The sequence below is a fragment of the Poecile atricapillus genome, chromosome 9, assembly GCF_030490865.1.
Source record: "Poecile atricapillus isolate bPoeAtr1 chromosome 9, bPoeAtr1.hap1, whole genome shotgun sequence".
In the NCBI taxonomy this organism is placed as follows: domain Eukaryota; kingdom Metazoa; phylum Chordata; class Aves; order Passeriformes; family Paridae; genus Poecile; species Poecile atricapillus.
In genome coordinates this window covers 15,405,712-15,433,231 of record NC_081257.1, presented here as the reverse complement: position 1 = coordinate 15,433,231, position 27,520 = coordinate 15,405,712, and the positions used below count along the sequence as shown (strand labels likewise).

General features: G+C 42.5%; 1 protein-coding gene across 5 annotated transcripts in view; it reads left to right on the top strand.

Moving 5' to 3' along the window:
* The window catches only part of ARIH2 (ariadne RBR E3 ubiquitin protein ligase 2), a 34,317-nt gene extending 7,037 nt beyond the window's left edge, over positions 1-27,280 (top strand). For 4 of the 5 annotated variants that reach the window (XM_058845456.1, XM_058845454.1, XM_058845453.1 and 1 more), the window contains 13 exons: positions 9,428-9,495; positions 11,144-11,207; positions 15,863-16,010; positions 16,527-16,648; positions 17,522-17,631; positions 18,456-18,573; positions 19,835-19,885; positions 19,986-20,007; positions 21,516-21,667; positions 22,737-22,880; positions 23,235-23,303; positions 24,273-24,356; positions 24,833-27,280. In XM_058845456.1, coding sequence (XP_058701439.1) covers positions 15,866-16,010; positions 16,527-16,648; positions 17,522-17,631; positions 18,456-18,573; positions 19,835-19,885; positions 19,986-20,007; positions 21,516-21,667; positions 22,737-22,880; positions 23,235-23,303; positions 24,273-24,356; positions 24,833-24,904 — 1,089 coding nt within the window. In that variant the 5' untranslated portion in view covers positions 9,428-9,495; positions 11,144-11,207; positions 15,863-15,865 and the 3' untranslated portion in view covers positions 24,905-27,280. Of the gene's footprint in view, positions 1-8,952; positions 9,025-9,427; positions 9,496-11,143; positions 11,208-15,862; positions 16,011-16,526; positions 16,649-17,521; positions 17,632-18,455; positions 18,574-19,834; positions 19,886-19,985; positions 20,008-21,515; positions 21,668-22,736; positions 22,881-23,234; positions 23,304-24,272; positions 24,357-24,832 lie in introns of those variants that run through there. The other variant, XM_058845457.1, reaches the window with a different exon arrangement.
* The last annotated feature ends 240 nt before the right edge of the window (positions 27,281-27,520 follow it).

The window sequence follows — 27,520 nt, the reverse complement described above, 5'->3', positions numbered from 1 at the left end:
TACGAAGATCTAAGGAAGGTTCTGTTAATACCCTGACTAAAATTAGGACATACTATCTCTATTGAAGCATACCAGAGGACAATCTCAAAATAATACCCAGAATTGTGTTTCTCTGACCAAAAGGCTTGTGAATTGAAGTAGGTCACTTTTAATTCCTCAAAAGGTCACTTGACCACAGTCAACACTTGTGAAGGACAATGCTCTCAAAAGCAGAGTGGCTCATATTGCCTTCAGACCAGCAAATGAATTCACAACGGTTCTTTTTAAGAAATACATACAATTATAAGATACAGTATCTTTCAAAAATAATGAATTAAAATAGTATAGTAGTAACTTTGCTTTTGAGATAACTCTGTCAGTTGTCATTGGGTGATTGTGGGTCCTGGAGTGGCTTATCAGTACATGCAAACAGTGTGATCCTCAGCAGTTGTACAAACAAAGCTGAGCCTGTCACTGGCAAGCAATTAAGTGTATGATTATGTCATATTGTTTTTGTTTGTTAATGATGCTTCCTGGCTCTGGTGAGGGTCTCCATACATGTCTGGAGTATCTGTAATGTTTCAAATAACTGGCAATGGTTTCTCTGTTTCAGTGATAAGGCAGATTTTTCTAGTGTTATTCTTTTTTGGTTTTTGTTGTTTTTTTTTGTTATAAACCACCAGATAAAACAATTGCAATTAGAATTTATGAAAAAAAAATTTAGGTTGACTTTAGGTGTTAGCTGATTGTCAGTCATGAGGAAGCTGTGATCTTCCTGCATATGCAAACTAGTAAGGGAAGATAGTCATGTTGTTCTACAGGTACTGACGTCTTTCCACTAAAACTAGAGGAACTGTAAGACTGAAGAACTTATACTTTTCATTTCACTAATTTGAGTGATCTGCTAATATTTATCGGAGAGAAAAAAGCTTACTTCCTGTGCGTCCTGAAATTACACCTTGTGATGTGGGTTTTTTTAGCTCTGTCCCTTGAAGAGTAAATCTTAGTAGATGCAAAAAGTATTTGATATTGTGGCATAATTCTGTTAATCTGTGTCATCACTACTGATCTTTCAGAGATAAACCAGTTTTGCATATATTCTGGCTCACCAGACTGATGTTGCATCTTTTCATGCAACCAGATTAGTATTTACTCATGAAAACACAGCCCTCTGAGGCTGCTCCACGCACTCAAATTGCGCTGACACAGAGCAGTTAGTTTGTAGAGCTGCGTGGTGAGAGCTGGCAGTGCTCTTTTGCAAATACCATCTCCAGCAGACCCAGGGTCATGTGTGTGGGGACTGGCAGCCTGTGTGAGCAGCCCTTCCTGAAGAAGCCTGTTCCCTGCAATCACAAAAGTGTCTGTGAAGGGCCATATGTCAGGACCCTGGTGTGTCTGTGCCCTGCTGTATTGCTGTTCAAACCATGGCCCAGAATGTGCTATAGGGTGCTGCTTATCTGAACTAACCTGCAATGCTGCAGTGTCATCCTTTCAGTGCCATAATGGCTTCACGGAACTTTCTGTAATGTAAAATGGCAATGTTAAAGCCTCACTCTGCCCTGGGTACCTCAGGTGCAGGAGAGGGATTAAAGCCCCTTGAAGTATTAAAATGCATGTACATAAAAACAGTGTTTCAAGAATATGTGTTCAAAGTTCAAGTCCATAAGCACCAACATTGAAAAGTCTTAGTAAGCAGTAAATATGTAAATATAATTATTTATAAATGGCAGAACCTGATGGGCAAATTTGAATTTTTAAAAGAACCCCTGTGGTGCTATTTGGCAAAGATTACACAGTGCTTCAAAGTATCTGCAAACCCCTAGATTAGTCAGGCCATATTTAGGTTTATATCTATACTGTGTTCTGTATTTTAACACCAAGCCAACATTATGTGGGACATCCAGTCTGAGGCTGTAACCCTTAGGAGCACTCATGTTTGAGACATACCTTTGTCCTTTACCTGCTTTTTGTTCCCAGACAGAAAGATCCTGGAAGTTCTGCAATGCAAAAGTTTCGTTTTTGCCTACACATTCACAATGTCTGTACTTCAGTAGTATCAAGAGGACATGAGTGTGTCTAACTTCAGTGTAACTGTCTTCAGTGTATTTTGTTTTGGCTCAGAAAAGTATTTTTGTTTTGTGAAAATGTATTAAGTTTTTGTAGACTTCTGGTCAACAGAATAAGAGAGCTGGCTGGAGCACCCAAACTTTATAACCTTGTGACACCTTCCTGGAGTCATTTGAGGAGAGAAAACAATTTTATTACTTATTGCCCAGGACTGCTGAAATTCTCAACTTGACTGGAAAAATGAGCCGCAAATGTGGAAAGTGATTATAGCCCACACATTTCTTTGTGATTCACACCTTAAGTGTATCTTACAGCCAATATGACTGCAGTGAGCAAAGAAATCTGTTTGCAGCTGTTGATGAGTGCGATCTTGGTGGGAGGTAGAGGCAAGACACAAGTCAAGAAAAGTGCCAAAACAATCTCTCGGTAACTGTTTCATGTTGCAAGCTTAAAGCTGGACATCATGATCACAGGAGCAGCATGAAGCAGTTGAACACTTTGCCAAATTTGTACTGTGCCTATTAAGGATGGTGCAGCAGAAACAAGCTGTGTTGTGCATTGTGAAATACTGTGCAGAGCAGATGTTCCTCCTCTTCATCTTTGTATAACAAAAGTAAAACACCCTTAGAGCTGGGATTGTTGAGTGAAGGACTGTGTTATTTGGGACTGAGCAGGTATTACTCATTACAAGGTTACCTAAGTCCTGCTCCACTGTGGTTCTGTGCACACACCAGTGCTCCCAGTTTGGGTTGGCTGCCTAGTGTTCTGAGCCACTGGTCTCAATTGTGTGGTTTCAGTTTATTACCAGACCTTTGCTTCTTCCCTGTGCATCTTCTGAATTATCCTCTCTGTCAACCAGAAGGAATTGTCCACTCTTCCTGTGTTTTGCGGGGAAAGCACCCCAGCAGGGGCTGTGCAGTGGGGTGTGTTGCTGGGTGTTGGCAGCTTTCAGGGAGCAAGCACAAGTGCAGCATGTGCTGGGCACTGGTGTTCTCACACTGTGTTGCTTTGGAAAGAATAACTGCAGGGAGGACAGCTGGGGAATCTCATGTCAATCTTATATCTGTGTTCTGTTTTACAGCTTTCTTGCTGCATTTCTTTCGCTCTAAATCTCTCAAAGAAGGGATCTCATAGCTGTTTTGTAATAATGCCTTCTGGCATACCAGCTTGCTTAAATGTTTCTGTTCTTTTAATATTTATTTCTGAATTTCCTCAGGAAGAATAGCCTAACAGCTTGAGAAATACGTATGTTGAGATTTCCTAGCTGAGTCCTACTGATCCTGTTTGTTGGCAGCTGCAGCTGAAATTGTTGCTGTCCTTGTGTAGGAGAGCGGATGGATTAAAGCGATGTGTAAATGTGGGGAAAGAGCTAGAATTTAACCCCAGATCCCCTTTCTTCAGTATGTGGCCAGCTAGGTTATGCACTGACAGCTTCACAACCCTGGTGTGACACCAGCAGTGTTTGTCATTCCCAAACTGCAGTCTGCCTCCTAAATATGCTTCTAATCTTGCAGACTGCCACCAGGTCTCTGCATGCCAGAAGGTGAGTGATGGGGTACAGATTAAAACCCTGTGATGAAGCAGAGTTTACGTAGTGCTGTTTGTCAAAACCTTTCCATGGTATTGAGAGTACAGCTACAGTCTCCTAAGTGGCATTTCTTACCTGCTGCAGCCTGTAATCAGGAGAGGGCCTGAAATATCAGGCAAATCGTAACCAATCCTCTGTGTGAAACCTAAAGGTGGAGGGCTTTTTTCTCACTTTTTTTCTTGTGTTCAGTCAAGTAAATTGAAAAAAAAAAAAAAAGAAGAAATGCAATATATATGATTTTGTTGTAAGACTGTCTGGTTTTCCTGTTAGATGAAATTAATTTTAGTTCAATTTTGAAAACAATCTTCTTATGCTCAGAAACCTGTAACAGATATGAAAGATTTTGCTACAAGACTTTGAACATTTGGGGTGTTTACAGTGGGTGATGTGAATCATATCTCAAGCCCCTGCAACCTCCTGAGTTTTCCACTAGGATTACATCTTGGAAGTCTGCTTATAAGAGGTAGATCAAAGGACAAAGTGTGGTCCAAAAAAAAAAAACCTTGGGTAGCCCTTTCTTAATTTTTGATACTTCTGCAGTTTTCTGAGAAGCCCTCCAGTAAAAACAAGACAGCCACATAATTTTTCCAATGAGGCATGGAGGCAGTCAGATCTGCTTTCCACAAGAAAAACAAGTATAAAATGATTTTTTTTTCCATTTGTGGTTCACTTTCCTTACCTCAGCAAACTGAAGTAAAGCATGTGTGAAGGGATTTTTTCTTCAGTGAAATTACTCAATACAAATGATGGTTTCTTTCTAAGGTGTTACTCTACTGCCAGCTCAGCTCAGTCTCTATTTTGCCATAATTTCTCACCAACAGAAACAATTTCAGAGGCTTTTGCTCTGCGTGCCTTTCCTGTTGTAAAGAATTTTAGTGTGTTTTTAGAGGTTTGGATGCAATACACAAACTAGTATCTTTTGAAGTTCATCCTTTCATTGTAGAACTAACAAAAGCTATTTGTGGATTAAAACAAATGCTTCTCAAGATTAATCCTATCTGCTTAAATCTATTTGTATAAAAATCTTTGATTAGGGAAAATAAAAGAAATGGAAGCTACATTTCTTTATGCCAGATTTGTGTTCTTCTTGGGCAGACATTTCAGTGCAATTCTGATCTAACAGGAATTGTCAGCTTGGTGCAAAGCCATGAGATGTCAGCTCCAACCAGACCCTAGAATCTCCAACTCATTCTGAATTGAATCTCTTTGAGAATCATGTGATGATCATTGTTTTAAATTCCTGATACCGTACCTCTGCAAAAGTGAGGATTGAAATGCACCTCCAAAAAAATAGGCCTTCCTTTTGAGAAAAGTGAAATGAACTCATGAGATATGCATGCGATATAAATATGCTTGAGCAATTTCCATAGAATATAATCTCTACAAAAGATGGTGTGTTTTAGCTTTTAGGAAACATTTTTGTCTGAATTAGCAATTGTCAAGGTGGCATGGTTGAAAAGATTTTCTGCTGTAAAGAGATGAAACATCAGCTCTCCAAACACCTTGGCTTATCTAAAGAAGCAAGTTGAGACAATTGTTTTGATCGCTCTGAACACAGCAAGGTACCTGCAGGGATTCTTTGCAAATTCTTTTGATAATGTCTTGTCCTAAAGAGTGCCAGACTCTCTTTCACACTTCAGAAGTGTGAGAATTTTGCTTATCTTAGAGACTAAAGTATCTAGGAGATAAATGGAGATGGAAATGGAAAAAAAATACTGTGCACTCTTCCAGAAAATGGATAGATTTGTGTTTGATGCAGTGGCATTACTATTTTGTTCCACTTTCAGAATCTGATTTTGTTCAGCACTGTGTAAAATCTTCAGACTTTTTTTGCAACTCCTGTAGAGATTTTCCTTATGCAGAGCAGCTTCCTCTTGGCACCCTTGCTCTGTGCTGTGCCCCTTTTCCAGTGCACCGGTCAACATTTGGTGCCCATTTCTGGCAATCAGAAGCACTCCATAAGTCAGAGTTGAACTGGAGGTTTGGAAGAGGCTTTGGAGGTGATAAAGTCCCTGTTTTAAAATAAAGCTGGAAATGGCAGGCTGGATGAGATTCTGTCTGTTCAGCTTTGCTGCCACATCATGGAGAAGGAAGTCTGGTCTTCAGTCAGAAATTTTCTGGGTTCAGATTTGGACTGAGTTGATCTTTGATATTAAAGTTTTAAGCTGGTTGTGGAGAAATGAGAATGAGGAAAAGAAAAAAAGTTAGCATGACGATTGCTTTCAGCTTCTAAATTTTAATAAATTTAATCCCAGTTCTGGAGAAATCAGGCTATGTAGAAGCACTGGCGTAATTGATGGGTTGCAGGCAAATACTGAAATAGTGCAACGTATAGAATATGCATTCCCCTTTGCACTGGAGTCTGTGGAAGTATTTCACTGAAGGAAGTTGCTGCCAGCAAGATGCCAAGTGGGGTGTGTTACTGCCTTTTTTGGTTCTTGGGATTCTAAAATGAGAATAGGAAAGTTTAAACAAAGCAGACAATTTATCAGAGGCGTAAGTTTTTTTAAATGTGTTTTGTGTTTGAGACAAATCATTGCTGTTCCTGAGATCTTGTGGCACCTAGTAACTGGTAGGAGACTGAATCAGTGCTTTTTCTGAAGTGTTTTATAAGTTTGAGGTACTTCATTGGGTGAAACTTCTGACTGTCCAGGAAATGCTTCATTGGACAGTGTGCCAGCAGTATCAGCTTCTGTACACTGCTTCTTCAGTACTGTAAGATAATGTATTATGTAAACATGGACCAAACTTCTGATTGCAATTTTTGGTATTTTTCTGTGTTCAGCATGGTTTTGCTCCTGCTTACAAAGAAATATTTTAACTTTTCTGGGATGTTATTATGGAAAAACTGTCTGACTTGGTACAATCATTCAGTCATTGTGAGTGTACAGTCATTGAAGAGAGGCTGGGGAGCGCTGCTAATCAATAGAAGTAGGCTTTTGTTAAACATTTGTTTTTCTTCTCACACTTGTTTTCTGGAATCTCCTCAGTAGTGTTGGCCCCTGATGGTATTTACATTTGTCTTCTGAATTCCCAGCCTTGCTGTTGGTTAGCAGGACATAACATGTGGTGAGACTCCACTCAGCAGGCACAGCCCCAGCGTCATCAGTTGCTTGCTCCTCTCCCATCCCTCTTTCTTACAGTTTGAATGTTACCTATCTTTAATCTGTAAGAAGTGGTACTTCTGTGCCTAGGAGACTGTGTTTATGTTGCTGCAACTGACTGACTCTGGAAATTCTGTTTCACAAGATCACTTGGGCTCCGATCAGGTAGTATCAAAAACTTTTCTGCTTCAGAGCTTTTATGAAAGTGATCTAATGTCATGGATCAGGCTTTATGAATTGAAAATTTATAATTTTTATATTCTTGTGTGCTTTATATTCTTCTGTGCTTTTATGATGAAAGTACTGAAATTAGCACTACAGGTGATCCAGTCGACACTTGTAGTTGGAGTTAAATAGGAATAGTCACAAGAAACTGTTACTCTTCTAGATCTGTTAGTCTGGCATCCTTCTGGAGCATTAATTCCACACTTTGCCTGACATGAAGTTTGGCTCAAAAGCATTTGATTGTGTTAGGAGAGTTTGTTAGATTTCAGAAATGTCTGCTGGTATTTGTCTTTCTCTTTGTACATCTTCAGTCTTGGATGTACTTGACTCCTCCTCAGGGAACAAGTAACTCCATAGAATCGTGATGCTGCAACAAATGCTATACCTCAGGCTCTGAAAATCCAACTGAAAAATACTCGTTTTCCTATGTTACAAATTAGTTTCCCATTTAAGTCCAGGGGTTTGTTTTCTTCTGTCAGTTCTTCCTTACTGCTACTGAGAAAGTTTCATTACTGCTAAAGAATGATTCATTAGCATGTGGTTTGCATTTGTAGGAAGCCAGTCTTGTAGAGACCACATTCCTGATGCTTGTTTGTTTTACAGACTCAAATGCAGATGTTTTCCTTGTACAAACAAGTCAGAGGTGTCTGTCTGGGTCTGCCAGGCTGGGGGCTTAACATTACAACCCGTCCCAGGCTGGCAGTGTCACTTCATCCATGCAGACTGTGTGTTGGCAGCAGCAGCCCTGTGTGCCACGCTTCATCTAATCACAGGCTTCTGTGCTGGGAGGGAGGGCAGTGCTGCCTGGAAGCCTTTGTTTTCAGAGGGTCACATCACATTGCTGGTAAAGTTGAGGAAGGTAACATGCCAGATCTTGCACAGCATGAACTAATGCTTTGGTTCTCCTAGAAAAAGGGGTTATTTGTATATTGAAAATTGCTGTTTTATTAGTGGGATTTCTTAGTGGCCAGCAAAGTGGGCACATCAGAATATAGAGGTGGGTAAGAGGCAGTTAAACACCGCATCTGCTTTGTGTGTTGGTATTGCCCTGGTTTAATTCTCTGACCCAACCATCCAGCACTGAAAAATGTCAGTGCAGGACCAGGGCAGTATCATGTGGCAGCAATAGGTCAGTTGTGTTGTGAAACTGTACCTTTTCAGCAGGGTTGACTTAGAAGAGTAATGAATATGCTGCTTCTAGGTGTGCAGAGCCTGACTGTTTTTATAGGAGTGACCATTGCTTGTTTTTCCTTCCAGGATTGTGTTGGTGTGCTGTCTGTACTGCATCACATCCTGTGATTCACCTGTAGCAGCATTCAAGAAGGCCTATGGCATTTCAGCCAGTGATTGGGACTGACAGCTTCTCTAGGAGAAAAAAAAACAACTCTTCCTACAGCTAGAACAGAAGGAGTTGTTTTCTGTGAGCAGAGAGATGCCTTGGTGATAGCTTGTCTTGGAGTGCGGGAGGCAGAGCCCTTTAGTGTCAAAAGGGGTTTGAATGCAGAATGTACAGACACCAAACTTGCCCACGTGCTTCCTAGCACAAATAGCAGTGGGAGACAGGCATTGCCAGCCCTCTGAATTCCCCTGGAAAAGGTCTGTTGTTTGGAGGACACCTGCTTTGTTTGAACTTTAGGACCTGAAAGGGTTGAGAAGCAGGGTGAAGGTCTATCAGCTCAGCAGATGTCTGTCGTCTTGGTGGGTAGGAGTCTTTTTGTGCAAGCAGAGAAGTCTGTTTTCTTCTGAAATAAACTAATACATAAAATGAAGGAGAACTTGTTTGCTTGTACCCTTGTAGCATGACTTTAAATGTCATGTTGCAGTACTCTGATGGTGCTCAGGCTAGGACGGATTGTGCTAGTATTTGCCAAGACTCCACGTAATGCAAGCAGCTCTGCATGGAAACAGACCCTGTCACAGTAGTTTTCTGTCTTCCTGTCCACGCCAGTGTGTAACTTTCTTCTCTACAGTGAAGGACTGACAAAATGTTTTGTATTTTCCTCATACCCTTTGCGGTCACAGTTTGCCTGTATTTGCAGCCTGTTGCTTCTTCTCACCTCAGTAAGTGGTATCTGTCTGCCCTGGAGTTCTTACTTTGCATTTTTGGTGAGGACCCGATGGCAGTCCAGTCTGGCCTTCCAGAGTGGTGGTGACAGTCAGGACTGGATATGGGGCTTCTATGAGCCATTAAATTAATCCAGTGCATTCTTGATTCCTTCCTCTCTGTGCTATTGTAACAAAGTATGTGAGTTAGTTTTTGGTACACCCATACTTCATTCCAGCTTTTGTATTGCAGATCTACTGGCTCTGAGTATCATGTGTAGCAATTTAATGTGCATTGATTATCACTGGGATATTTTACTGAGTTTGTACAATTTTGATATGAAAATCATACTCCTAAGCAGAGTGTGGCTTCAAAATGTGCGAAGTTTGACCTTTTTTTTTTATTTTATTTTCCACCTAGGTATCACATGCTGTTGCAAAGCTAGTATTAGTTAGTTTCCACTGGCAAATCTCAGAGATTTTGGAAAGGTAAGTGTAAATAGTCTTATCTCATCTTTGCTTAGTGCTTTCCCCCCTGGCTTTGCAAAAATGCTCAGGGTGCTCCATAGGTGTATTTTCTGGCAAGTGTGTTTGGACCTGGAAGCAGGACATGCAGTCCATTTTAGGGAGCAGAGGAAAACTACTGATCTGTTGAGGCTGCACTGCCTGTAAGAAATTTTTAAACAGGGAGAGGGTAGTAGTGGTAAATGTCTTTCAGTTTAGAAATGATTGTTATGCTAGGAACCCTCTAGATAAATCTATCTTAAATTTTGAGGTAACAGATTGAGAGTGCTGCATCTGTATTTATTTAATAGACATTGAACATAGGAGCCATAAATCATAAAGGACCACTGACCCTATACTGATGTAGTCTTTGGTTGTACATTCACACTGAAGTTTTTGTTGACATTAAGTGATGTTTTTTTCCAAGCTGGCCAGCACTTGGAGACCAGGAGAAGATAATGTGAGAGAACTGAGCACTGCAGCTCCCTTGTTTGGTCAGTGTCACTGTAACAAAGCCCTCCAACTGATTTCAGAATGAGGGTTCGGACTCGGCCCAAACGTATGCGAGAAGTGCATTGGGAGGCACTGCTGGCTGGCAGCCCCTCCACAAAATACTGGCTGAGAACTGAACATTGTCTGAAAATAGAGAGCATATCAGCTTGACTCATTATGCCCAGACATTTTTGGCCCTGTAGCCAGCAACTTCATCCAGAGAACGTATGGAAAATGCATCCTGTGTATGGATGCTGTTGCCTCCTTGGTTACCCTGTATCCTGTGAAAGCTTTTCTCTGGGGTTCAAGGAGGGTGAGATTCCTGCATAGCAGCTCAGGGTGATCATGCAGGTTAAGTGATGAGACTTAAACACAAGGAAATTTGGGGAAGTGTTTACTTCTAAAATGATGAATTTGCAAATTGTTCTCCAGCCATCTAGTTATCTAACTGCTCTCTTGATAAAAAATGACATTCTCAAAAGAAAGCTCACTAGTACAACTAAGTGTTGGTGAGGAGGGAGGACTTGCAGCAGGGCCACAGCAGTGATGCTGCTGTTTCTGAATTCAGTGAGATACAAACATTCATCTGCAAAGGAAATCACAAACAGCAAAATGTGTTGCATAATTCTCTGGCTGCTGAGAGACAGCTTCATATGCCTAAAGGGTGGTAGAGTAATTGCTTAACTAGAAAATGGTCTGGAGTTTAAGTGAGACTTAACAGGGACAGCTTAATTTAACAGAGGAATAGGAGACAGTCTGGAGCCTCACGGGTGTGTGTTATTGTGGACAGTGGCTTAGGACTAGTCTAGGAGTGTGGATGGAAAATCTTAGCTTAAAAATAATTTTTGGGGGAGGGAGATAGTTGTAGAAAAACATTCATCAAGATGTATAGGGGAAATGTTAATCCATTACCAGGAGAAGTAGTATTTCTGGTTCCAAATAAACTCTCATTAAGTTTTGTTGATGGGAGCTCAGCTCTATATATGAAGGAGCCTCACACAGGAGATATTTCCACTTTCCTTGTTGAAACCTACCCTACTATTTGCACAGAGACAACTGTTTATTCAGGCAAGAAGGATCAATTTAAGAATGCAAAATGTATTCAGAACTTGATTTGATCATTCTTCAATTGCCTTTTCAGGCACAAGTCTAATGCTGCCCAATTGCTAGTAGAAGCACGAGTTCAGCCCACCTCATCCAAACATGTAAGTATGCAAACTATCCCGTCTGTTCCCTTGGCAGACACATCTGACCCCCATCCCGGGGGATTGCATTACTAATAGCATACTCTGTCCAATGTTAACCCTTTACAAACTCAGGTCTTACACCCTGATTCATTGCTGGATTTACTTCTGAAATGAGAATGCATTCAAGAGGTCTCTTATATTTTAGTAGCAGCTTTGCTGTTGGCTTGCAGGTAGTGTTCAAGAATTACTTTCTTAAAGAAAATTAGGATCGTTTTTTGGCGTAAGTGATGGCAGACAATGGAAGGAGCAGAGTGCATGGGCTTGGCTGCCTCTTCCAATTCTGTTCTCTGTAAAAAGTCACTGAAAGGAAGTTCCGGCAGCACAGAGTGAACAGAGCTTGTCTGTGTCTGGAACAGATTTTTAAAATTTTATCTTTTCTTTTATCTTTTTTTACCTTTTTATCTATTTGCACTGCTCAGCTCAGGGATGCTTAAGCCAAATCTCCCAGTGAGTTGTGTTGCTGCTGAGTCAGTCAGTGCTGATATTTGAACCAACAACTTGTTTTTTGTAGCCAGGGCTACACAGATCTTCAGATACTTCCCCCCTCCCCTTTAAATAGAAACTTCCTGTTGCATGTTTATAGGTTTCATTCATGGTGGGTGTCTTGGTATAATGCAGAATTAACCTAGGAACACATTGCCATGTGTCAGATTTTGAGTGATAAAATACTGCATCTGGGTTGTGGGGGAGAGGAGATCTTAAAAGCTTGATTTGGCATCTGAGCTCTCTTATAACTAGCAGATAGTGCAAAAGCTAAACTGACAGAAGTGTAAGCTTCATGGGCTCAAATAATCTGCCTAAAGTCCAGAAAAAAAGAAAATTCTAAATTGATATTACCTGCAAATTAGTCCTATGTATTTCAAGATTTATCCAAGTCTTGTATCAGCTGTTGCTTGAGTATTCCCCCTGCAATGGGCCATTCCAACCTCCTTGGCAGGCAAGGTGAAGACCACTGGCACATCATTTCAGTCAGGGTCCTGAGTTTGGACCAAACACTTTCCCAGCTTTAATTTATAGTGACTTTATATTTTGCTCTGAGGAGGTAGGAAGTGGCATAGGAATCTTTTTCACCCAATGTGGCAACTCAAAACAATGCTTGAGGCAAACTTCTATACATACTGCAAAACTGAGACAAAACATTACAAATAGAAACATGACAAAACTACTGAGACAAAATGCATGCAAATAATTGATGCAATGAAGAACAGTGTAACTCTTCAGTCCTGTTGCCACTTCCATCTGCTTATGGCCAATCATCTTCTCATAAAATACCTGTAAAAGGAGAGAAAAAAGAAAACCCAGTCCCGCTTGGACTGGTTTTCAAAAGAAAGAACTCTCCATCTGGTGTTAATTTTGTGTTCTCTGCGACGGGCATCTGTGGCTATCCATGGGATCCCTGAGCTTTGCCCTTTGTACAGCAGTCTGAGTCTTCATTTGCAACAAGTCCTACCTGCCATAGATTACCAACTGCCCCCATGTTAAGACCAGGTCCTGCCTGCAGTCCATCCACGTGAGCAGCTCTAAGCAATTGAGTTGCCTAAAGCTTCAATGAGTCAGGTAGTCCTTTAATCAGGGAGTTAATTCTCTCTGGCTCAGCAAACAACAGCATGGGAGAAGACTGAAAGGCTGCAAGACCCCTCTCGTGTATCAGTTGGAGGCAAGAAGCCTATTGCACACTCTCAATGAGATTATCCTATGCTGGAGTGGGGATGGGGATGGGTTCTCCCCTCTCCAGGGGTCTAAACCTCCTGCCCAATAGGCTGTCCTTTGAGTCAGAGACCAGGGCTCTCTGTCATTATGCACTGTGAAGGACACTTTGGGACCCCAGGGTCCTTGTGTTTTGTCCTCCAACAGCTTTATGCTGTCCGCCCCCAACCATCAGTGAAATCCTCCATACATACTGTTTTGGTTTCCTTTGCTTGCCTGCTGTATTTTTCTTGCAGCTGAGCCAGCTCAGTTGCAGAATAGGGTATTTGTTTAGTTGTTGCAGTGGGTGCTGCCTCCTCACACTCCCTCTCATAAGCAGCGTCAGTCTTTATGGGCAGAGTTTACGGAGAGGTTGGGGTTATGGCTTTGCTGTATCAAGCTCCTCCCAAGGATAAAGGCAGGTGACATCATCATCAGTAAGGTCCACCTCTTTAGTGCGTCTGGAAAGCCCCATCTCATTCTCCAAGTCCTTCCCCTTCAAGCAGGCAATCTGCAAATGTAATTCTCTTTCTCTTACAAGAGATTTGTTTAGTCAAACATGCAAGTTTTCTGTTAGTATCTTTTCAGCATTTAGCTCATTATGTGTTTTGTGCTGGGCACTGTGTTCTGCCTCCAAGGTCATGTGCAGTATTTTAGCCAATTCAGTCAAAGACCCACCCATTCACCACCTTATTTCATTGCTTAGCTCTGTGCTTATCTCTTTGAACAACTATTAAAGCAGCTCCCAAAAGTGTGCAGACTATGGATTTTCCCTTACCAATTTTTTTTCTTCTCTTTTGTTAAGTGCTGTATTTTTTCCACAAGGCCAGGCAGAGATTGCTAATTTTCTTCAGCCCAGCTCTGTCCATTCAATGCTGGACAAGTTTTATAATCTTTTAGCAAGTCTAGCTGAAGGTAGCAGTTGAGATTGTGCTTTTCCCAGGTTACCATGATCTCTCTGCTGGAAAATTCAGCTTCGACTAAATGACAGTTCTTCTTTGTCCAGCACTGTGTTGTCCCAGTAGAAAGTAGCTCCTCACCACTCTCAAGGACACCCTGCTCACTTCACCTGAAAAATTGTCACACCCTGAGCTCTCTCAAGTGTTTGAAAGGGATTTAGCTACTTTGCTACCCCTGGGCAGAGTGCAGGAGAAGACAACAAACTTCTCAGGTGGTTAAATAGCAAACTTTTGCATACAAACTTTGGACCATAAAGGACTTGGCAAATATTAAAGCAAGATCCAATTAAAGTAAGGCAAGGCACTGACTTAGCAAACTCTAATCCATCCAGGTTTCAAGAAAAGGAAGTTAGGAGAAGAAAGAAAGAAAGAAAAAAGAAAAAGAAAGAGAGGTAATGGTAACCACCTTGGATCCAGTCAATCTTAGCTGCTGTAAGGTCCAAGGCAGTGGGACTCATCAAGGCTGCACGCTGTAATTACGGCCTTTTATCTGTTCTGATCCCTTGCCACAGGTGTGGCTTTCAGTGTTCAAGTGGCTTGGTCTACTTTGGGCCTGGACCAGAGGCTCCAGTGGGTGGGATGTGGAGCAGTGGCCACACCCAAACACACACTTTAGTTGTTTTGAGCTGTTAATAATTTCTCCAATCTCCTAGAAATGGTGATTTTATTTTAGGAAGAAAGATACTATGGTTAAAAGGTTAATTTAAACTTGATTTTCTAGGTGATTCATTACAGTCTGTGTGTGCTGGAGCAAGGTGTTCTGTGCTTCAGCTTGTAATGCAGAATGATTCTGGGGACAGATGCTCATAGTGAGTGTCTGTAGAGGGACTGACCCCATAGGGAGAAACTGAAGTGGTGAGCTCAGTGAGGCAGCTTGCGAGGGTTTGAGGTGGCACGTGTGCTCTTCAGTCTGAGCAGCTGATCCAGGCAATCAGTGCAATTACAGACTCAGTGAGTCTTGTTCTGGTCTGTAACTGAAGCCACTTAGAACAGATTTGCATTGCTTCCTCTTTCATGTGGCCATGCCATAAATCAAGTTCTGTCAGTCATGTGGCTGCTGCTCTGCATCTCTGGCAGGCAGAGATCGGTGTGGAAACTGATGGCAGGCTCACACCAGCTTCTCCATGAGTAGCAAAGTGGTTGCAAAGTGATTTTATGACTTGTCTGTGAAAGGAAAAACTGGAACATAAACTGCAGCTGACAGTTTGGTAGAGCCTTGGTTTTGATGATGCTGAGCTAGACCTAGTTCTGCAGGTCCCAGGGGTGAGTGGAGATGTGTTGCAGGCTAGATCTGTTGTCTAGGGATCAGCTTTGCACTACATAGGGGGAAACCAGACTACTTTCAGTGGTTTGGTGAAGCAATAGCAGTTATGCCTTATTTGAAACAAGCCCTCTTAATCCTTTTCAGCTGAAGGGACGATGCCTATTTTGCCAAATGTAGCATAGACAGAAGATAAGAGATGGGAGGTGATAGTTTGTGAATTCCCTTTCCTCTCTGTATAAACACTCTACAATTGCATCTCCCATTACCCAGAATTACTGTCTGGTACAAGGGCAGTGCTAAGTCTGTTTGCAGTGACAGCTGCTCTCCAGAGCCTGTGGAGATAGTCTGGCCCAGCTAACAAAGAATAGTAGTAAATCCAGGGAAGGACAAACACAATGACATATTTCGACCAAGGTGAGAGTAAGAACCAGAAAAGTAAAGGTGAGTTCTGGGCAGCAACAGAGGAGAAGCAGAAACTCTTCAGCGACTGTCAACTTGTGCTCTGCGAGATTAGAGGTTCTTGAGAAGGACTGACTGTTTGGGGCAGTGCAGCACCTTAGCACACCAGCTGCTTATAAACCTGTTCTGGCCTGGACCTCTGTGGAGACCACTGTCACAGTGAGGGTGGGGCAGGTGTCTGTGAATGAGCTGAAAATGCTCTAGGAGGTCTGGGACGCTTTCACTTTGATTTGTGTCTCTCCCAGGCAATGGTACATTCCTCCCACCACTGCGCAGTGTGCATGCAGTTTGTCCGGAAGGAGAACTTGCTCTCCCTGGCTTGTCAGCACCAGTTCTGTCGCAGCTGCTGGGAGCAGCACTGTACAGTGCTCGTCAAGGATGGTGTTGGAGTTGGTGAGTTCAAGGTCGATGTGGTGCTGGGTCTGTATTTGCCCCACTGGCCATGCTGATGAGTCAAGAGCAAGATTGTAACAAGTTAGAAACTGCAAATCTGTTGAATAGAATTTGCATCTGTGATGATGGACTGTTGCAATGCCCCTGGAGTGCTTGTGGATGCAAGCATCTGTTCCCTTTGTGCTGGGGAGAAGCCAGTAGTTGCCAGAGTTGCTTTGGGCTTTTCCAAGCCTGTCTTTCATGTTGGCATGGCAGTAACATGTAATTTTCTAATTTAAGTATCTGACCTTGTTAATGCTGGTTGAAGCACTCACTGGTCCTGGGTACACATGTGCCCTGTCATCTTTTGGTGAAGACAGTTGGGCTTCAGCTTTTCAGCAGCCCAGATTTGTTTCACAGTTGTATCCCTCTTGCCACAACAACAGATGGCTCCAAGGAAACTGTGTTCAATACTCTCTGAGAATTCACCCCTTAGTATAAGTTGCACTGTTGTGAGATGTTGGTTTCTCTTCTCAGGGGTGTCCTGCATGGCTCAGGACTGTCTACTCCGGACACCAGAAGACTTTGTGTTTCCATTGCTGCCTAGTGAAGAGCTGAAAGACAAATACAGGCGCTACCTCTTCAGGGACTATGTGGAGGTAGTAGATTTTTTCCGTTTTAAAATACCATGGGTCAAGTCACCAAGAACTTGCGGAAATTTTGTTTGGAATGTCTTGCATTTTTGATTAGAACTGCAGTACCTGCAGCAATATTGTCCTCAATAGGCATGATGTGATTGCTTCTGTAAGACAGCCTCACTGACAAAATGCTCTAGCAGGTTGCCAAAGTAAATTCTGCTGTAACTAACTCCTTGGCTGGTGCTTCAAAATCCTCAGTGTTGCAGCTGAGAATTTCAAAACTTCAATCTGATTATTCAAGTCTTTCTTGTTCTTACATAAATATTTTTAGGTTCAGAAAAATAGGTCCCTCAGCTTAGGGTAGCCCAGCTGAATTGGCTTGCTCAATTACATTTTATGTGAGCTTTCTTGAAATTAAAGCAGCAGTTGTTAAGGTTAAATATGCAGGAGTATTCTGATAACTGGGAACAGACAGGGAATACTAAAAAAGCAGCAAAGCAATATAAAGGCATGGTGTCACCTCAATAAGAGACCCTTTGGGAAGAAATGGCCAGCACAGGAGAGCAGCTGAATAGCTTCTGGAAAATAAGGAGAAGATGGGGGAAGAGCTCAAAAGGAGTAAAATTGTTTAGTGTCTTTGTGGGGTTTTGTTTGTTGTTTTGACTTAGCCTGTAACTGCGCATTTGAATTCCCCCTAGAGAAGCTGTAAGTAAGTAACAAACCTCTTCCATGTTAGGAGATGCAGGGTCTGCTCTGATAGCCAAGACCTGGTGACACTTTCCACTCTTTTATAATACAAAATAACTGCCTTTTTGAGGATAGGAATGGTTAAAGTTGAACAGATAATGGTCTCCTGCACCCAGTGCTGATCTTACTCCCTTGTTGTGTCCACAGAGCCATTACCAGCTGCAGCTGTGTCCTGGTGCAGATTGCCCTATGGTCATACAGGTACAAGAGCCAAAAGCCCGGCGAGTGCAGTGCAATCGTTGCAATGAGGTCTTCTGGTAAGAAACAGAGAAGCTTACAGATTACAGGGAAAGTGTGTGCTGTCCTCAGAGTCAATCCTTTTGCTTGCCAACAGTTTTGGTGTGTGGAAGTATCTGAAATGCTAGAGTTGTTTGTAACTTGAGTTAGCCTGAGTAATTGGACACTTGTGATCTAACTTCTGCAGGTGGTCAGACGTCCCCTTGTTTCTTAAACTCCTGGGAACTTGGGTGTTCTGACACCAGGGGACACAGAGCTTGACTAACTAACGGGTCACAGATCTACCACATTCTCACATTTTGGCTAGGTTAAAGATTTTCCTACACAGTGTTTGATATAGATTCTGGTAGTAAACATGGAGTGCTCCTTGCTATCTGCTGGTATTGAGTGTTTAAGTTTATTACAAACATTTGACTCCCTTAGAGTCAGAGAGACTCAGCTTTCTGGTATCTCCATGCAAATGGCCCTTATTCACCTGGGGTTGTCAAGTCATGCTAATACAGATGCCTGATACCTGCCACTGGAGTCAGGCTACTTATAAGTGACTGGTCTACCCCAGAACTCTGCTGTCACGTTAGAAGAGACATAGGTAGGCTCTAGGAAGGGACACATCAGCCCTCAGACACATGATTTGTCAGGCCTGAATCCACTTTCATCCTGACTCTGGCTTTTACACAAGAAGGGGGAATTGGAGCTCAGTCTTGGTCTTCACACTCTTCAAATACACAAGAGCATTTCCATCCCTTACTGGGGCCTCCAGATTTTGGTCAGGAAAACCTCAATCCTTGAGTCATTTCTGTAGAAATTGATACATTCTTTTTCTTTTTTTCTCCCCACTATTAAGCTTTAAGTGTCGGCAGATGTACCACGCGCCCACAGACTGCGCTACCATTCGGAAATGGCTTACCAAGTGTGCAGATGACTCTGAAACAGCCAACTACATCAGTGCTCACACTAAAGATGTAAGGACAGGCACCTGCATGTTATTTCTTGTCCTCTAGCCCTGCCTGGAAAGCAGGATATAATTCTGTGCACACATAGCATTGTGTTCTTCTTTTTCACAGACTGCAAATTCTCACAGCTCCCTAGGGACTGTCAAGAAGCTTCTGTCAGAAGCTAATGTCATATGTGAACTAATTTTGTCCCTATGGCAGTGATAGAACTCAGCTGAATGCCTTGGGAATGCTTTGTGTGGGAAGCTCAGCTGCCCTCCTGCAGTAAGGACCTGGTGGTCCTTATTCCAGACCTGGTGTGAATGTCTTTGACTGCCAGGTGCGCTGTCCTCCCACAGGCAAAAGAATTGTGACTACAATGAAATGATCAGTGGAGGTGTATTTAAAATGCAAGGAGAGGGTGTCATAAGTGCAAAGTCAGTACTATTCCAAGATTTGAAGTTTTAATGTCTTTTTGGAATTTTGTGGCCTGACTTCAAAACAGTTCTTTTGTGCTACATTTGTGCTACCATGGCCAGTGGCAATTGTGACAGTGGTGATTAGCTGCAAGCTTCAGTTATGTTAAGAAAGGAGGTATTTAGATGGACCAGGGATTTCAAGTTCCCTTCCTTCTCTGGAGAAGATGTCAGCATGTGATGGTATTGTTCCTGCTATGCTTGTTTGTAGAAATAAGACTCTATTTTATTGAGCACACATTTTGCCTGACATGAAAATTTATACAAAGTAGCAAAATTCACTTCCTCCTTTTTACCTATGCAGCTCAAAAAATGTATCCGGACACCTGGGTATCTGTAGAGTGAGGGTGTGTGCATCTCTTGTGGTTAGGCAAATTTTCTGCAGGTAGCTGAGACATCATTTGTTAGTGGCTGCTGAAGGCAGAATATAGTGACAATTATCTGTAGTCAAAGTAGCTGTGATACACTGTCATACATGAACTAATTGTGTCTCTGTGCCTGAGTAAATGCAGAGTGGTAATTCAGCACAACCTTCAGTTTTACAAGGACTAACAACAGTAAATTTGTTCTCTTGAGCAAACAGTCCAGTGCTGCAGTGTAACTTCCTAATTTTGCCTTTCTGCTGTCTTTTAAATGGAGCTGTCAGAAGCTGGTGGGAAGCAGGGTATAAATGCTAATATTCTCATATGAGAATATTTCTCATACATGAATGCATATTTTTAAGAAAAAAAGGCAGAGAGGAATAATGACACAAGTGCTGTCATTCTTCAGAAGGCTGTTAGAGTTGGATCTAACAATTGTGTCTGTTTCCTCAGTGTCCCAAGTGCAATATCTGTATTGAAAAGAATGGAGGCTGCAATCACATGGTGAGTAATTCCCTGAACACGTCAAACTTCCCTTGTTCTGAGTGGAATTTTTTTCCCACACTTTCTGCTAACCAAATGCCTCTCATCTCTTCTTTTTCAGCAATGTTCCAAATGCAAGCATGGTAAGTTGGGCTTGGAAGCTGTTTTCTCTGCAATGTTTGTAAGTGGTGATGATCCTTTCACTTTTTTTTTGTGATTTTAAGATAAATTGTGAACACAGGCTGAGATATTTTCCCCCTAGTAAAAGCTGAACAGGATATTAATTACAGATTTCTGTGTGATAGCTTTTTTCCCCCACTGGCTGTGATCTCAGCTATGTTCTGATTCAGTGCTGGTTTGGCTTCTGCCCCTGACATGTCTATTGGATAGGGAAGTCTCCAAAATATTAACAGTGGAATCCATATCACAGGAGATCTTTCCATGTAATTGTATTTGTAATCAGCTGAAAATATTGTCAAACGTAGCCATTTACTCAGATCAGTTTAAGTCCTTCTGCTCAGTGATGGAAATATTGAGCTTCAACCCAGATGAAACTGCAGGAGCTGTGAACTGTTATATGTAACAGCCGGTGTTGAACTTCTCAGTCTACTCCTGTGCAATTAGCAGCCTAAGTGTCTCTGACCCTTTCTGTGGCCCTTCAAAATGACAACCTGTTCTTGCAGTTACCTTTTCATGGCAGAATTAATTTCTGTTGCCTTGGAGTGAGATAGCTGTATTCAGCCCTCTGAGTTAAGTGTACCACTAGAAACTATTGTAATACCAGAACCTTATTGGGAAGGTGATTAAAGGTGACTGTCCTCTCTCATTTTCTTCACTTTGGGGTTCTCAGCAGCACTGGATGTGCTTTGATGGAGCTCTGTGACAAGGGGGAGCAGGCAAGTGCCAAGATACCATGGTGACTTAGCACTTGAGAAGGTTGATGAACTCGGGAATTTCAGATTTCGGTCTCGTTATCATAAGTAACACAGAAGGGATTCTTATTCTAGCAACTTAATCTCCATCTTTTTTCCTTTGCATCAGATCACTCACAGCCTCACTCCAAAATCAGAAAATTGTCATGTTTTGCTATTTTTACTATTGCTCTCTTTACTCTGCCTTCTTCCTATTTCAGCAGCTTCTAACTCGAAGTATCATAAACCACTGACATCTGACATTGCCTGGGCTCTTCCCTCCTGGAGAGAACTAAAGGCAGACTTTCTTTTGCATTACTTAGTTCATTTTAGGATCCAATTGTTTGTGTTTTATTCAGAGAGAGGTTTGCATGGGGCTGTGTGCCCATGGTGGGGAGGGTGCAACTCACAAAAGAGACTGGCAGCCTCTTTAACCCAGAGTTAAAGACAGTATGTGCAGGGTGCAAGTGCAGTTCTGCCCAGTGGTTTTGGTGTACAGGATGCAGAAATTCAAGGTTTACTTTCCATAGTTGAATGAGAGCCTGTGCAATTAAAATCTTCAAGACAGGCTGGTATTTTTGGCTCAGTGTTGAGTTCTGTTTTGCAAGATGATACAAAACGTGTGTGTTTCTTGGCTTAGCAGAAATATCTGAAAACAGATGGGCTCTATCTCCTGAAGCTTTTCTTTCGCAGAGGTTTTTTTCTGTGCATCACAGTGAGTTTTTTGCTGTTTTCTGCAGACTTCTGCTGGATGTGTCTGGGAGACTGGAAGACTCACGGCAGCGAGTACTACGAATGCAGTCGGTACAAAGAGAATCCTGATATTGTAAACCAGAGTCAGCAAGCACAGGCCAGGGAGGCCCTTAAGAAGTACTTGTTCTATTTTGAGAGGGTAGGAGACATCTCCTTGGCCAGAGCTGCTGTAGCCTTTTAATGCTCCCTGCCTGGTGCAAAGGTCATTGCCAGCAATCTCCGTGCAAGAAACTGCCCAAAGAGAATCTATGCAGAATTTTCAGGCCCTGTTGTTTTTCACTCAAAATACTGCCCTGAAAGTCCCATCCAAACCGGTGATGTCATACCCAAAGCAAATTGTATTCACTCCTGTATTCCCTTGTGCTAGAGAAAATCAGTATTACTTGTGTGCCACTGTACCATGTACCTATAGGCTGAGTGCTGCTGCAGTAGATAGATACTGCTCCAATCATTTCTTTTCAGGACTTGGTATCTCCCTTTCTCTGCAGTACGTCTTTATACAGATAAAAACTAAATAAATTCTACCATATTCAAAGTTCCATTTGCTATAGCAAAGTTTTACTAAAATTTCATGTAATCACATTTTTAAAAGTTGCTGTCAGAGCATCTCTGTCCACACAGCAGGCTCCATGCACTTGGCCATGCAGAGCAACTCTACAGCAGCATCTCTAGATGAGAATGTGGTAGAGGTTAAATACTGCTGTGTTTCAGTTTCCCCATTAAAATGAGTCTGTGCTTCACAGCATGAGCCAAGTCCTGTCATAAAATAAATGTCTTCATTCCTGGCTCTCCAGTCCAACAGGCTTTGGGAAATAGCCATATTTAAAATGCACACGTGGACATTGGAGTTCACTCAGCCCATGTCAAATGTTAATTTAAACTCTTGGCCTTCCTATAGAGATCCTTTAAGTAGAGGAATCACCATGACTTTCCACCTTGTTAGACACAAGGTCACTGTGTGACCAGAGAGCATTCCCACTTGGAGGAGCTGGGTTTTCCCCTGCTCTTGCTACTGTCAGTCTGTTGTGTACAGCCTCCACCACTTGCTCCTGGAGGTGCTGCCTTGCCATTCTTTCCCACAGCATGTCTTGCCTTGCTGGACTCGTGCCCCACTCCAATTTCTGCTTGCTAGTGCTTGTGCTTTTGCAGCTGTAGTACTCTGTTCTCATGACGTTTTTTTCTTTTCCCTCCCTCCCCACCCCTTCCAGTGGGAGAATCACAATAAAAGCCTACAGCTGGAGGCACAGACATACCAACGAATCCAGGAGAAAATCCAAGAAAGAGTTATGAACAACTTAGGAACATGGATAGATTGGCAATACCTACAGAATGCTGCAAAACTACTTGCAAAGGTGGGTAATTGTGTCTTGTTTAGCACAGAGAAGAGAATATATGCCAGAATGCTAAATTCATAACATCAAGTAAGGAAAGGAATTTAAGAGTTGTGGTTATGTGGGACAGTACTTCTGGTCTAGGACATGAACTAACCAAAAATCATCTAGAAGTGACCTCTGTGAAGTCATACTCCACAATACACAGATCTGCACAAGTTCTTCCAAGGAAGGTATAGGAAATTCTACCAGGAAGTGTTCAGTTGTCAGGAGGTAGCTTCTTAGCCTGTAGTGATCACATAAATGTGACTGTGCTGACTTCCAAGACTGAGACTCTTGTCCTTTTCTCTCTCTCTTCTTCCCACTCTTGGACAGTGTCGTTACACCCTGCAGTACACATATCCATATGCCTACTACATGGAGTCTGGTCCCAGAAAGAAGCTGGTAAGATGCTCTGCTCTTTTTTTGCTGATGACTTTTTGGGGTATAGCTGGCAGCATGCTGGGCTGAATTCCAGAGCTGGGCAGTGTCTGAAATATTAGTCCTGAGTTTGAGGTAAGGACAGGATAAATAGGTGGGTTTGCACCTTTCTTCTTCACTTCAAGTCGACCAGCAGCTCTGTCCTCTTATACATTACATTATTTTCCCAGGGGACTTCACTGCACTTTCACTAACAAGCCATTTATCCAGAATGTTTTGAGGCTGGAAGTGTGCTTTTATTTCTTGGTAAGATTTATCACAATGCTGTGGGTCATATTTCCTGTGAAGAGCTGCTGGAGGAGAGCTTTTCCTTGGATCAAGAAAATAATAGGGAAATAATAAAAATAAATAATAAAAATAAATAGCTTTGCTTTTTATTCCTGCTATAAGTTCTTTGCTGGCTTGGTATATCTCATGGGCTGAAAAAGTACAAAAATAACCTTGAATTCAGTGAAGAGTTTTTCCTTTGACTCAGCTGTCCTGTAAAACCTGTTATAGAATCTTTCTTCATGGCGTCATGTGTTCTCTAAGGCTGTGGATAGATGTTCTCTTCTGGATCTGACTGTGCCAGTGGAACAACTTGCTGCTCCCAGCAGTGGTTAACAATCCCTCCACTTTGCCTGCAGAGCTACTTACGAGAGCATTTTGTGACCTGTTCATGGCAAAATAACCTGAATTAGGATATATTAGTCAAGTGCAGTGTTTTTAGGCCGACTGGGTTAACTTTGAGTGATGCAGGTTGGGGTTGGGGAGTGCTCACACAAGAAATGCCCAAAAGGGTGATCCTATCTAGGTGAAGGTGGATAAGGAGGAGACACAAACCTGCTCTGCCACCGCTGCTGTCAGCAGAACACATTTGTCTGCTCCGATGCGTAATGAAACTGCTCCACTAAATTAGTTTCTTGTTGATGTCTCTTATTTTGTTCTTTGCAGTTTGAATACCAGCAGGCCCAGCTGGAAGCTGAAATTGAAAATCTCTCCTGGAAGGTGGAGCGAGCAGACAGCTATGACAGAGGGGTGAGTGTTCTGCTTGCTTGAGCCTGTTGGCCAGATTTTGTTTGTTGGGAGCAGCTCTAAGTGCATGAGCACTAAGGCTGTCAAGTGATGGTTCTGAGAAACTAGATCCAGAAACCATCTTTAGCCAGCAGATGATGTAGAAGCAGAGTGCCCACTGCCTTATGGGAGAAGAGTGAGGGCTTCAGGGATTCCTGTAAAATGAAACAAGCCCCATGGAGCTCTGGAGGAGACTGCATGCAGCCTTCTGGTGAAAAGCAGGTTTCTTAAGTGTGTAGCATTTTAGACAGAGCAGGTTGCAGGTAACTGCAGAGGGAGCCCAAATAAAAAGGAAAAGGATCTGGGATCTTGCAATCCAGAGTGTGCATGAAGTATGCAATGGTTGGTGCTTCTCAAGCTAGAATTCAGTGTCTCCCTGAGGAAAATAAGGTCTTCTTCAGAGATTTTATGCTAACAGTTTGTATATTTTCTTTTACCAGGACTTAGAGAATCAAATGCACATAGCAGAGCAGAGACGGAGGACCCTGCTGAAAGACTTCCATGACACATAAGAGAGGAGGAAGTGACAGTGCAGGGGTGAGAGCAGCGAGTGAAGTGATGGCAGCTTCACTGGGATAAGCAGGCACTGCCTCTGGGAGAACACGGCCAAGGACAAAGCCACCCCTCCCCTTGCAAGTCAGACACATGCAAACACCACCTCTTAGTCCAGTTTGTTCTCTTATCTTTCTGTTTCTGTTTCTGCCAGGCTAGAGGCCAGAGCTCAGATTGGCATATCCTGGGCCATTTTCCTCCTGCCCTTGATGGTTTCAGAAGAGGAGGGAGTTTTTTTCTGAATGGCTGTTAATAGTGTTAGATCATTACAGTTTATGTAATTTTCAATGGTTGTACAATTATACAGACAAACCTTAGAATAACACAAAACCCTTTTTAAAAATAAATTGGCAGTGGAGTGTTTTTCCTTAATCTGCTTGTAAATTTAATGGGCTTTTCCCCCCCTCTCCCTTCCTCTGACCCAAAAATCCTCCTAGTCACTGAAGGAGGTTAAAAAATATCTCGGCTAGATTTTCTGATGCTCCTTTAACCAGGACTTTGCAGCATTGGCATTGCATGAGGAGAGTGGCTGGTGTTAAGGGTGGCTGCTGCTGTGTCTGGCCTGACAGTACCCACAGTGGCTATGATTCAGTATGATCACATGTGACATCTCTTTTTCTTGTAAATCAGCTGTGCAAAATCCAGCTATAGAAACAAAAACAAACAGAGGAATTGCAGGGGACAGACCGGTTAACATTGGGGAATATGCCTTGAGTTTGAGAGAAATCAGATTCTGCATTTGACGAATTTTAGGTCTTCCATGTAGATTTTTGCTTTACTTGTTTTTGTGGGGAGGATGTTGTATTGCCAAAGTGAGTGATGAGGGAGTAGTAGCATACAGTTGTTAATCAAGGCTTGGGGCTTTTGCAGAGTGAAAGAATCCATGTTATAACAGTGCCATGCAGCCTGATAAAGATTATTTGTGCCTGCTGGGTAGCATGGCTGAGAAAAATTGATCTCGTTCATCAAAGTGAGACTAAACACCACTACATTATGAGGAAGAAAGATTATGTACGACACACTCCCTGGCACGTGTTGGCAATGTGGACAGGCACTTGAATACAGGTGCACTGCTTGTGCAGAGCCTGCACCAAGCCAGGCAAAAAATTACCTAGCAAAATTAATTTATTTGTATATTAGTATTGATGCTGGTGGGAACTTATCAGAAAATTGATTGTTAGGAGCATGTGGAGCTTTTTTATTAACATTCTCTTTTCTAATGTAAAATATACACTAAAATAAAAATATTAAAACCTAGTTCATCTTAGTAGGGGTTAACATGAAAAAGGTTACTTAAATGCTGACTCTTGCCTGTTTGCTACAGGAAGCAGGCCACTTTATAGGATTTCAGATATCTGTGTCACTTGCACCAGGAGCTTGCTGTTTGCAGCCGGTAAGGTGCAGCTGGAGTCTGATCTGAGGAAATTTTCACCTCTGTGGGGAACTCGTGGGATTCTCTTCTATGCTGTATTTGGAAGTGTTGCCTTTGATGCATCCCTGTATTGTTCTTATGCAATGTCACTTGATAAAGATTAAACTGGAGGGGGGAAAAGTGCTAAATCCCTGTGTGTCAGAATAAGCTAACTGCTGTTTTAACCTCTTTCATGTACCTGAGACATGTGACCCAGGTATTTGCAGCAGGTGTAATTGGGCTCATAGATTTTATTAAGACTGATGCATTAGTTTAAACAAGGAGTAGCTGTCACAGGAGCTAATTCTGTGGCCATGCTTGTTGTACACAGCAGAAAATTTCAAACTGAGAGGCCTTTTCCTTCCTCCCTCCCATCCCTGGTGTGGGATCTATCCTCAGGGAACAAGGGGATGCACTGCGAGGAGCTGCTGGCCGTGGAGTGAGTGTTACAGCAAAAGCAGCTGAGGGTTGGGCAGGCTTGTGGAGAGATGGCTGGAGTCAGGGAGCAGGGAAGGGGTCTGTGGTTTCTGGGAGCAGCACTGCTTGCTGTGCAAGAGATCTCCATAGCCATGGCTCCTTGTGTTCCTGCTCTGTCCTGTTCTGGCTCCCCTTGAGGCTGGAGCTGTGGAGATAGATTTGACCTTGCTCCAGCCACTGTCTCTTGACTTCATTTCCCACTCTGCACCCAGCAGCAGCCTCTCTGTGCCCTCCTCGTGGTATATCCTAGAGGTCAGTCTCTCTTCCTCTCCCCTTCCCAAATGTCTTGGCATGCTGCTTCCATGGGAAGGGATAGTGGAGGGGGGAAGGTTTGCTGAGACACAGCAGTTTGCAGTGAATAGAACCAATGTTTAAACTATTATTTAAAAATGTAACGTGCAAAGTACTGATTAGGATAAAAGCTGGTGTTCTTGTTGTCTAAACATAACTATCTTAACACCTAATGCCTTTGCAGAACATGTACGTGGAGTTTCCTAATCCCAAAGAATTTTCACTTCTGTTACGTAATTGTCCGGCTTTGAGCTAAATGAGAATGAGGTTTTGTCTCTCTCCTTCCCTCCTTCCTTCCCTCCCTCCCTCTTCTGTGCCCCCACAAAATATTTTGCTATGAATCCTTGTTTGTAGACAAGCCAGACCATATAGCTGTGGCCAGGCTTACTGAACAGGC